Raw genomic sequence first — 12,442 nt, 5'->3', positions numbered from 1 at the left:
AAGAAAAGATCCGAACTTGCACTTGCAGTAAGCACTCCCACTGCTGCCATGCAGAATGCGGAGTTATGGCATGCCAGATTTAGGCACATGAGCTATGGCAGCCTGATGACACTTCATAAGCATGCTATGGTTGATGCATTGCCTCCTTTGGAGTCACCTCCTCCTCATTCCTGTGAGGGATGCATCCTTGGTAAGATGCATAGATTTCCCTTTAAAAAGGATGGTGCAGTACGAGCTACTCGCAAATTAGAGCTAATACACAATGATGTCTGTGGTCCCATGAGGACACCTGCTTTTGGCGGTTACCTGTATGCTTTGAGAAAGCACTATGCCAGGCCATCTTAATTAGGTTCCGTACACTCTTAAACTGGAAAAGTTTGGGGTCAGCTTTACACAAATTATACTTGGATCTATGGCTTGAAGAAGAAATAAAAAATTAGATGTGTTTATGCATTTCAAACACTTTGTGGCCATGGTTGAAAATGAGACAGGACTCAAGGTGTAGACACATCGCTATGACAGAGGGGGGGAGTATATGTCTCATGAATTTGAGGCATTTTTGAAGGAGAAAGGCATCACACATCAGCTTACAGTGAGGCTTACCCCTCAGCAAAATGGCAAAGCTGAGCGGAAAAATCGCACTCTCATGGAGATGGATAGATGCATGCTCACAAGCAAGAAGTTGCCTTACAGATTTTGGCTAGAAGGCCTCGTGTGTGCCAATCATGTTTTGAATCGGGCTCCCACAAAGGCTTTGAAGACAATCACTCCCTATGAGGCTTGGCATGGGAGAAAGCCTTCAGTGGATCACTTTAGAGTTTTCGGTTGTGTTGCATATGCCCACGTGCCTGTGGAGTTTCGACATAAGTTGTCAGATAATGCACTTAAGTGTGTCTTTGTTGGGTATAGTGCACAAAGCAAAGGCTATCGTCTCTACAATCCTGCCACCCGCAAGATTTTTGGGAGTAGAGATGTTATTTTTTCAGAGAATTCAGCTCATACACATGTTGAATTCACTATTCCAGCTTCTTCAGATGATGTTTTTGAGGGGATTCTTCCTATAGCTTTTGGTTCCTCAGCTGAGGCTCATGCTGAAAATCAGGATTTACAGCAACCTCCACTTGCTCCACATGCCCCGATTAAGCTGATTTTGTTCCTCCCCAATCTGTGGATGATGTTCTCAGGCAAGAGATTCAAGAGATAGATGCAGCCAGAACAGTTCCGAATTGGTTGCTACAGATTCTCAGGGAGAGTAGACTTGAAGCACCTTTGCCTGGTAGGACTGGTAGTGCAGTAAGGCGCGCAGGGGGGGTTCTTTCTGTTGAGACAGCTTATGCAGGTACTCTTTTTGATGAAGAACCTGACACTTTTGGAAAAGCCAAGGATAATGTGCATTGGGTGACTGCCATGCACAATGAATTGCAGTCCATTGAGAAAAATCAGACTTCGGATGTTGTGGATTTGCCACCAGGGGAACATGCCATTGGTACCTAATGGGTTTTCAAAGTGAAAAGAAAGCCAGATGGGTCCATTGATATGTACAAGCAAGGCTGGTTGCCAAAGGCTATGCTCAGAATAAGGGCATAGATTATGAGGAGACTTTTGCTCCTACATGTGGGATGACCACTATCGGGTCAATTATTTCCATGGCTGCAAATTTTGTTTGGAATGTCCATCAGTTGGACATAAAAACAGCTTTCCTTAATGGGGACTTGTAGGAAGAGGTTTATATCAAATAACCTCCTGGCTTTGAACTTTCGGGCAATGCTGGTATTGCGATAATTCTTTCTATCTTAAATGGTGCGTTGCCCTATTAGCTATATTTAGATTTAGATGCTCATTTGGGAGAGACTAAAATGAAATCGTTTAGACTTCACAAGCAGTTGTGAATAAAGAGATTTGGACTACTTTTTGATTAGCCTTCTCCTTTAGTGCTAGCCTTGGTCATGGCTGAGTTTGCCCTTCACCTTCGGAGTGCCGATAGAAACTTAGTATAAAGACTTTGTATAAATGGATGCTCTAGTATATGTGGGTGTGTGGATTTGTATGTTGGTAAACTGAAAGGAAAGAGTAGAATGGATACAAATTCAGAATACTTGCATATAGAATGAAGAAGAGTGAGGTCCTTATGTAGGCACCCCTTACATGCTCACTGACATCACTGATGACTTCAGAGCTCCACAATCATCTCCTCAATCTGCTCCTAGATTCTCTCAATCATCCTATGTGGCTTTCCACCACCTAACTGTGCTTATGGGCACCTAACTGTGCCTCTAGCACTCACACATAGAAACCAAGGTGTGCCTGAGGCATACACCTTGAGATATCCCAACAAACCCCCCCTTAAGGGAATGCCTCAGGCTATGTCAAGGATACAGCTAGCACAAGGTGTCTCATGCCATCTCATGGTGGTCATGGATCTATCAATGGCTAGGATCTCAAGCTAGCAAGGGTTCCCATGGGTGTAAGGTAAACAAAAGGGATACAAAAAGACCTTCCAATGGTTATCTCCCCTGCATGTACATGCACACAATGTCTGCAGGAGGTACCATGGAGTAAAACACATACACATGGCCTACATCATAAGGTGACCAGAGGTGTCTACAAGACACACAAAAAACACAACAGTTTATTTCATTCATTTTGGAGGACTATCCAAGCTGAGTACCTTGACTCAACATAAAAAGAGAGATCTGGAGCATACATAGAGATGATTTAAAAAGCATAATCTTCAAAGGATGCCTCATCTTGTGGAGGCACATCAACTGAAAGTAGATTGGCATTTTCTGTCTTTGAAGTTGCTTCCTTTTTGGCTCTACAAAACTTCTCACGATGATTGTTTTTGCCACAGTGTTTGCATGGATTGATTTTGAAGCAGTCCTTTGAAAGGTGATTTGTCTTCCCACAATGATTGCAAGGTGAAAACTTGCCCTTCTGGATTTTTATGGCATAAGCTGTGTCATTGCCTTTCCTGAGCTCCATGTGCCTTTCTTCTTCTTGGAGAGCAGAGATAATACCTTCAAGATTAGGATTAGGAAGATTTTTCAAAGTGGTAACAATATGATCATAATCTTCAGGCATACTCTTAAGCAACACTGCCATAGCATCATCTGTAGTGATAGGAGAGTTGATAGAAGCAAGTTGAGTCATAAGACTCCGCATGTAATTGACATGGGCTGCCAAAGGAGTGCCACTAACCATCTTCAATTCAAAGAAAGAGATTTTAAGTGATAATTTTGAGATGTGAGAGCTAGCACCAGAAATCATGTCAAGCTTCTGCCAAGCTTCTGAAGGAGACTCTAAGTCAGAGATGTGATGAATATAATCATCTCCTAAAGCAAGAGCAATGATACCATATGCTTTCTCCTCTCTAGCGGGATCCCTTGCAGGGCGTGTCGGAGCTAAGGATTCTCCAGCATTGGAGGCTGTAGAAAAAGAAGTTGAAGTTGGTTTGACAAGTCCCCAGAGGTTTTCTCTCATAAAAGCTCTTGAATGGGTTCAACATGCAAGATTGTAAGCCTATAGCCACTCCCATGGAGCCATGGCTGAAGCTTACTATGTATGATGCAGGTGAATCAGTGGATGCTACACTTTACAGCCACGTTGTTGGATGCCTCATTTATTTGTGCAATTCACGGCCCGATATTCAGTATGTAGTATCCTATGCACAGCCTGAAGACAACACATTGGCAGGCTGTAAAATGCATCTTCCGTTATTTGCAAGGCACAAAGTGTTATGGCTTGATGTTTCCCAGGGGGGGTGACTTGCAGATGCATGCTTACAGTGATTGAGATTGGGCTGGAGACTATGACACCAAGCAGTCCACTAGTGGTAATTGTTTCTTTTTGGGCAAAGCTTGCATTTCTTGGCTGAGCAAGAAACAATCTACTGTGGCTACTTCCTCATGTGAAGCTGAGTACAAGGCAGATTTCATTGCGATAGTTGAATGTGTTTGGCTACGTCGTTTGTGTGCTGATCTTCATCTCTTGTTGGAGGGTCCTTCTCCAATTCTCACTGATAGTCAGAGTGCTATAGCAGTGGCAAAGAATCATGTGTTTCATGCTCGGATGAAGCACATTGAGGTTCATTATCATTATGTCAGAGAGAAGTTGCATGCAGGGGTGATCAGTATGATCTATGTCAACATGTGACAATGTTGCAGACATCTTCACCAAAGCAATTCCATGTGAGAAGTTTGAGGCATTTCATAGTGCCCTGAACTTATGTCCTTTTGGTGATTGATCACTTTCTTGTACATCATCACATTGGGCACTGCAGGGGGGTGTTAGAATTATTGGTATATTCTAGGTAGTTGCCAATGTAATCCATAAGTGAGTTAGGGGCACTTTTTCCTCACTAGGGGTTTTTTCCCCTAACCACAGTTAGTGGGTTAAATGGTTTTGTCACTTGGACAAAACCATCTCCTCACTTGTACTCACCTTATCTTGTCTATTACATTCTACGTTTTGCTCTGCTCTCTAGCTCACTCTTGCTTCTTGCTCCCTTGTTTTCAACAACACAGTGGGCAGTTATGACATGAATGCAAGAAGGTGTCTCATGACCTTCTATCTCCTCCTTTGCAAAGTCACCTCTTCTCATTCCACCTTTGCCCCTTGGAGAGCCTCCATCATCCTCCTTTGTGACACGTGGCAAGCTCTTCTCCTCCAAGCTGCCACGTGTCATTTATTTTCCTTCCCGTCCGTGGTTAAAAGGTAAAAGATTTGGATCACCACTCCATCATGCAAGGGTACTTGTCCTTTAGACATAGAAGTCAATTTCTATAATATGAACCTAGACTTCCTTTCACAAGGTTCTCACCTTCAGGCTCCCAACAGTTGTGAATCTCCCTCAGGGCTCTTATACCATCTTAGAAAATAGAGGTGGAGGTTGCTTGCTACAACAAACACTACTTGCAGAGCTGAAGTAAACAAAGAAATAATGGCGAGGAGTCACACAGCGCTAATTTTAAATCCAACTTCTTTCATTAGTGCGTACTGAGAAGAGAGAGAGAGAGAGAGAGAGAGAGAGAGGTGCAGACAATAATTGAACAATGCTGAAGAAGAGAGTAGAAATAGTGATATATGTTAGCATGGACCAAATTATATACAAAATGTGGACACAGCTTGCCACCATCTATTAGTAGGGTGCTTCCTAGATGTGGACCCCTATGGCTCTTCTCCTGCCTCCTCGTGGCACCTTCAATACGCTTGAGTTTGCATAGAGCTTCTGTGGTGTCCCCAAGCACCCCAATCTTGCTGCTCCCTAGGCATTGTTTGTCGGTTGATCTTTTTCTCCTTGCTGCCTCCAAAATCTGCAGCCAATGGTGAGGCACAACTTACAAGTCTCCATGATTCCATCCTTCCTTGCTGATGTATAGGCAGCCCAAGTGTGAGGACCTGTTATTGTTGTTTTGGACCTCCCTACTGCTGTGTTGCAACCCAAAGTGAGGTCCCCGCTCATTGGAATCCAAATGGAGACAAAGACCCAAGGCTGGGGGCCTTCTATATGCCTGGAATTCTCCAGCAAACCAACTGATTCAGTCTGTAGACTGATAGACTGGCGACTTATTGGTGCAGACATAGACTCGCCAAAATCTTGTGCAATCTTACCACATGGCAGCGTGCCATTGCTGCGCCTACTTGTGGGGTGTAGATGATATCTTGTTAGGTGGCGACGAGGATGGTTGCCGGGGGAACCTGATGGCCTCACCACAAAATTGCAACCGGGCAAATGTCACCATTTGGTACTTCTCTCAAGAAATAAAGTATAATCTTTATTAGAATTGACTTCGGTCAAAGAATGTTGACTTTGGTTAACTAAGAATAAGTTTTTTTGTTTTACTTTTGCTTTGATACCAAGTTCTACACCCACTGATGATGTTAGTGGGGATGTCATAGTAGCTAGTCCCTACCATGCATGATGGACTTTGACGATTTAGTCTTGTGGATGACCATCATGAGGTTATAAACTCCACTTTTTTCTGTGGTGAATTTGGTCATGTTTCTGGACTCATCTAGGTATATTTGTGGACAAAGATGTGGCCAATTGATATTGTGATAATTCTTTAGTGGTGCATATGCCCTATCAGCTACCCTTTTTGTTGTAATAATTTTCTCTCTCTTACGATTTTTATTTGAGAGAGACGAAAATGAAACTCTCACTTCACAAGACATTGTAGCTTGGATGAAGAGTTTGTGGACCATTGTTTGATTAGCCTTCTCCCAAAATGCTAGGCTTCATGATGGCTCATTTTGCCCAACATCTCGGGAGCTTTAACTTGACACTAAGTACGCAAACCTTTGTATGAATGTATGCTCTTACGTGAGGTGTGGCTGTACGGACGTCCGTACAGCCCCCCCGCCTCTTGATTCAGCCTACAGTCCCTTCTCTGTTCAGTTCTCCCCCGTTGATCCTGTGCGATCTGTACACTCCTTGAAGCCATCACCTTCCTCTCCATCTTTTCTTGCTGTTGCTCCTCCCGAAACCTCTTTTGTGTTTTCCGCTTCCTCTGTTCCTCCTGCCGAGTTTTCATTCAATGGAAGCGCGGTGCTTTGCCTTCTTCATCCTCTTTCAAATCGGCAAAGCTTGATCTTGTAGATGTCCCTTCTTCTTCCCTTCAGCTGGATCTTCTGCGCCAGTTATGTTCAGCCTCTGTCACAGATGTTCCTTCATCGGATTCCCCGTTTGTTTGTTCATTGGATTTTGCCCTTCTGGTTTTAGGTCTTCGACAGGCTCAATAGTTTGGAGTCTGTCTCTACTTCATGGGCAGGGTTCTTTCTGCCGCTCATCTTCGTCGTTGGGTTGAAGCAACAGTGGGTCCGGATTGTATTTCCTCCTTTGTCTTTCTGAGCAAAGGGTTTTATTATGCCCACTGTTCTTCGACTGATGTGGTGGAGCGGCTTGTCAGTTGTGCTGGTGTTCCTGGGGTTGGTTTCTTTGCTTATGTGATGCCCTGGGATCCACTTTTCTATCCTTTTGCTATCCTTTTGACACACTGTCCGGTTTGGATTTCTCTCAAAGCGCTGCGCGTGCCTCTTCTTCAACATCTTCCTACTCTTGCAGCGCTTTTGGGGAGGCCTCTTCATGTTCTGAGACAGGAGTTCTTGCAAGCTTCCCGTGATGTTTGCCTCTGCGTTTTGTGGGATATGATGCAGCCCGTGCCATCTACTCTAGATCTTGATTTGGGATTTGCCCATCCGATGCGCATCAAGCTGCATTTTGCATCTTTTCCCACTGCATGTTATCAGTGCCGACAAGTTGGTCATTTTGCATGTGATTGCCCTTCTGCATCTAGGCCCACTCCTCCTGCTCCTTCTTCAGCTATCAAGGCTACTCTCCCTTCTCCTCCGGTGTTTGCTATGGCTTCATTGGAGAAGCCTTCTTCTACTGCTGTGAAGCATTGTTGGAGGAAGGTAGATAAATCACAGGCCAGTCTTTCTCTTGCTGAAGAAGCTTAGGATCGTACCCCTGCTGAGCACCATCAGTCCCCTTCTTCTCAGGATTTGGATGTGCCCCCCTTGCAGAGGGATTTTACAGGATGATCCGCATGCTCTCTCTCAGGTTGCTATCCCGACTGAAGCTGCCATGATGAGTCCTGATTTATCTGATGTAGCTCTTTCGTCAGATGCTCCTTCTTCAGAGATTTGAGATATTAATCCAGTTCCTATGTCTGTGAAGACTGTGCCAGAGTCTCTTTCTGTTCAGCATGCAGATGCTTCTTTTTCTCTGGAGTCTTTTCATCCTATCTTGCAACAGGTTTTTGACCCTGTGATTCAAAAATTCAGACTTCTAGCTTATATTAAGAAGAATCACAAGGGCAAAAACAGGTGGTTTTTACTGATGGTGTAGTTTCTTTTCTTCACTGCATCAATTTTTACAAAGCAACAATCTGAAACCAGTTTGATCTTGTAACTTTTTACTTGGTTGCCTCATGAATTTTGCTTTGAGGCTTTACTTGTAAATTTTTTCTTTGTACTTATTGGTGGGTTTTTACCTCTTTTTGGGGTTTCCCACATAGAAATAAAAGATTTCACTAAAAAAAAGTGTGTGTGTGTGTAGAAGGGCCCGGGGGGGGGGGGCTGTGTTTGTGAGAGAGAGCATGTGTTAATAGAAAGCTGCACATGCACTATTGGGCACTGATAACATCAGTGGGGATGCCATTGTAGCTAGTTCCTGCTATGTATGATGGAGTTAGAAGATGGTTTATTGTCTCGTGGATGACTATCAGGAGGCTATAACTACACTTTTTTATGTGGTGAATTTGGGCATGTTCTTGAATTCATCTACCTGTACTGTTGAAAATCTGACTTTATCAGCTCTACTGGTCCAACCACTGAGAAGCAAGAAACCATCTCAAGCCCTAGTGGTATTTTTCCTCATGTCTCTCTTTTGTACATCATATATATTATAGTCTTGAAAATATATAATATCCGAGTTGTGATTTTTTTTGGGGTCAAGAATATGTAAACATATATAAACAGCTCGAAAAATTCTAGCTCGAAAAATGCAGCTAGAATTGTAAATATATCTTGAAGTATTCCAACAGTACTCAAATGCATACTCATGCCTTTTTCTGTTTTGTTTTTGGCAGATACAATCTATATAAATTGACAGATCATTTTCACAAGAGGGGATTGTATCGAAAGCTATTTTTACGGTATGATGGAATCATATTGTAGTTTCTTTCATTTTTATATATTTGTCAAGAGACCTTGATCGGAACTAATTCAGGCTTACTTATGGCTTCAGTATCATGGAAGGTGAGGAATCCTTTGTCCAGTACTCCCCAGAGCTTTTCTTGCAGGGCTTGTCCTGTAAAAATGTTGGCTCTCTATTACCCCCCATTTATTTATTTCATGGAACAGCCGATTATTCTATTCCATGTGAGGCAAGGTAATTTCTACTGTGTGCTGATATCTGTGTTTTGAAAATTGCATTTTTTACTTGCTTGCAAAGAATATAAACTTACTCTAAACCTTTATTTTTCCAGTATATCTTTTGCAGAGATCCTCAGATCTATTGGTGCACAAGCAACCACAAGACTTTATCAAGGGAAGACACATACAGATCTATTTATACAGGTTCCCAATCCCTCTGAACAATAATTGGAATGGTAAATGGTGGTATTCTATGTTTCCTGTATCTGATTCGTCAAGAAAAGCTACAACCGCAATGAATTTTACATCTTCTGTACTAGGTAAAATTTCATGTATATAATCTGCCCGAGGGTCTTGCCAAATGTAGCTCAACTTGCCCAGTTAATCGTTTCATGTATCTGGGTGGCCATACTCTGTACACTTACCTACACATTGTTTCATATATATGGGTGGCCACACTCGATACATCTACCTAGTCTTTGTGCAATTGATGCTAAATGATTGGTGTGAGGGTTCTGTCACTGTTTCTTACTCATAGAACTCTGACAGAGAAAGGATTCTGCGTTATGATGGGACTCATTTCTTGCAGGATCCCATGAGAGGTGGTTATGATGCACTTTTGGCAGATATTCTTGGAATTGTACATGTGGGTGATGCTGAAGCCCAAGCCAAGGATGCTTCAGTGACCCCTCGAAGAAGACTGGTTCCAGAATGTCTTCTACAAATAGCTCACAGAGTCAGCCCTTTCTAACTTAGGTTACACTTGTGTGGTGTCTTTGGCTTGCTGTGATATGAGAGAACAGTGATATGCCATTCCTCACACATACCCACTGCATCATGATGTAGAGATGCATCTGTTTACCTCCAAATGTGTCAGGCACTCATAAACAATTTCTCTTGCTCATCATATACGACTTGATGCTGAGCTCTATGGATAATCACTCCTGCACTGCGCCGTTCTGCTGTTAAAGATAAGAGAACCATATGGGTGCTCGTAGGATTAAGGTGTACATTGTCAAACAGACATCTCCTGACTTGCCTTGGGGATGGCCTGCTGGACAATGTTTCAGCTTTTATATTTATATGCCAGATCTGAAACTTTGGAATCGGCAAAACTTCCGAGATCCAGGTGAACTGCTGGCTTTCACGATCACAATGTTGGATGAATAATCTAAACTTGAAATACAAATGCATCAAGAAGAAGATCTGAATGTAGTACACGTTTTCAATGCAAAGGCTCTATATCTTGAGATTGGGATTGGTGAACTAAAAGTTCTGTGCAAAAATCATAAAATCGTGGAGACTAGTACTGCTTCTGTAGAATCACAATGCCCCCCAATCTGTTTCAGTGCACCAGCATGTTGCACAAGAACTCCACTTTGCTTCCCTTAAGATTTGTCTATAATCTGTATGATCTGCAAAGCAACCTCTAGAAACATAGATTAGTACAAAAAGCTTACCACTCCTCTTGAATTCCACATATCTCCTGCACAAGGCCAAATAATTCTTATAGCAGAAGTACCCTCTTCATGGTCATATTGAAGATCCTAATAAGATTTCAACCACTCATCCAGTGTAGACCACAAGCTTCCAATACTGGACATTCCGGAAACAAGATGAGAAGTATTTCCTACTGCAGTGATGAGAATATAACATGGCCATGCAAATCTGCATCAAAGGCCAAAGCATCAGCGTCATAGATGCACTAGAAAAGTTAGCTTTGGAAGCCAATAACCTTTCTGCATATCAGGCAATGCTATTTAATAATCAGCAAGATGGCAGTTTCTCTGCACGCTATTCAGTCTGCTTAGCATGTTGTGCTCTTTTTCAAGGACTCACATATTAATATTGAAATACATTTCAAAAGAGCATTTTGCCCAACGTGAGCATTTGCACCAACCAATTGAATGGTGATATTGCCAATTCTAGAAGGGTAACCCTAGTTGTTCCTAGGAAAGAAGATACCAATCTTATTGTTTACCGACTAGAGGCTGAATGTTGAGCATTGTTATTCTTCTCAAATTAATATTAGCAAAGGTCTCATTCCCACTTTGATAGGATTTGTGACTACCTAGTGTTTCTGAAAATGAAACCATTTGTGCCGTGTAGAACTTAATGTTGCGCCATATATCTTTATTTGCCATGATTGTGTCTAAATGTAAAGCTAAATGCTGCACAAAAAAGGATGTTTTGCTTGAACGAACATCCACATTTGACACTCTAACCATATAGAATGTTGTTAACCCTTCTTTCCAAGGTGTCACCTTAGAAAAACAATTAACACTCCTCAAAATCTATTAAAAAGATAAAACCAAGTTTGTATCTGTGAAAACCCTAATTAGGGCTTGGATCCATTAAAACTTTTGGTCAAATTTGCAATTCGTTTTGGTACACAAAATCCACGATGATGCAACAGCATGCACTATAAGTTTTCCTGTAAAAAAATTGCCTCTAGACCCCTCATCCATTACACTGCGTTTGCAAACAGTGGCCTCAAGATGCAATATAATAAATGAGGGCTTTGGAGGCAAGTTTTTTGCCAGAATTTTATGCAGGTGCATATTAGCACCTCTTGCAAACCATGGGTTGGAAGAAACTTCAAAATATAATAACAATAAAATTTTATAGCAAACCCTAAATATAGTAGTATGTGTTGTGAAAATGTGAAAGTACTAGGTTCAATGGTTTAGTTTATATCTTTTTAGCTTCATAACATCATTTGGTACATCGAGGACGACAACTTTTCTTGTTGGATCTTGGCTACATTGCCTTGATCTTGGAATGAATAGGGAAGATTGCAATTTTGAGAATTCTGCAAGGCGCTTCTTTTAATCTTGGAATGAATAGGGAAGATTGCAATGCTTGGAAATTTGCAATCCCCTCCATTGCATTACTCTTCTCTACATACCAAAGAATAAAAGTATTAAATACTTTAAAAATAAAAATAAAATACTTATCCCAAATCTAGCCATGGAACATCAAAAGCATCTCTGTGTGTGTGTGTGCGCGCGTGCCTTGCTTCCTTCCCACCTCCACGCCTACCTCCCTACCCTACTCCCTCCTCACCTTGTTCTCTCCCTTGCCTACCTTCACGCCTAGCTCCCCTCCTTCCATTAGATCGTTCCCTCTCTTGATTAGCTCACTGCTCCCCTCAACGTGCTCCATACCTTCTCCCTCGGCTCCAGGTCCTCATGGCCCTACACACCACCATTGCTGTCGTGTGGTTGCTCAAGGCCCTCTCGAGGCTATTCTAACGCTATCGCCTATCCCTCGGGTCTGCTTAGAACAAGGCCCACATTGATGACGTAGGACTATTGCAGTCCCCTTTTATGGTTGCATGATAGCTCCACCCCCCAGGATGTGTTCGAGCATTTGCAGTTGCTCCTCGAATCTATCCAAGCCTCCATAGGCCTGTTCGAGGTCCCTATTGTTGTCATAGGCTTGCGCCATACCTACATTGCTTTCGTGGGACTGTCCCAAGCCCCTATGGGCAAATCCACACATTTGATTATAGAAGGTAGAAGGACCTATCCCAGATCAATATTTCTCCAAATTGCATCAATTG

At 42.4% G+C, this 12,442-nt stretch overlaps 1 protein-coding gene across 4 annotated transcripts in view; it reads left to right on the top strand.

Moving 5' to 3' along the window:
* The window catches only part of LOC147890493 (isoprenylcysteine alpha-carbonyl methylesterase ICME-like), a 102,364-nt gene extending 92,252 nt beyond the window's left edge, over positions 1-10,112 (top strand). For 3 of the 4 annotated variants that reach the window (XM_087390417.1, XM_087390415.1, XM_087390418.1), the window contains 4 exons: positions 8,592-8,657; positions 8,750-8,893; positions 8,991-9,081; positions 9,467-10,112. In XM_087390417.1, the coding sequence (XP_087246543.1) occupies positions 8,592-8,657; positions 8,750-8,893; positions 8,991-9,081; positions 9,467-9,628 (463 nt within the window). In that variant the 3' untranslated portion in view covers positions 9,629-10,112. Of the gene's footprint in view, positions 1-8,591; positions 8,658-8,749; positions 8,894-8,990; positions 9,114-9,466 lie in introns of all 4 variants that reach the window. The other variant, XM_087390416.1, reaches the window with a different exon arrangement.
* The last annotated feature ends 2,330 nt before the right edge of the window (positions 10,113-12,442 follow it).

Source organism: Dipteris shenzhenensis, chromosome 19, assembly GCF_047967505.1.
Source record: "Dipteris shenzhenensis isolate YYH24624 ecotype China chromosome 19, Dip_SZ_1.0, whole genome shotgun sequence".
NCBI lineage: Eukaryota > Viridiplantae > Streptophyta > Polypodiopsida > Gleicheniales > Dipteridaceae > Dipteris > Dipteris shenzhenensis.
Note: the sequence above shows the minus strand (reverse complement) of the source record. Positions and strands in the feature narration are given on the sequence as shown.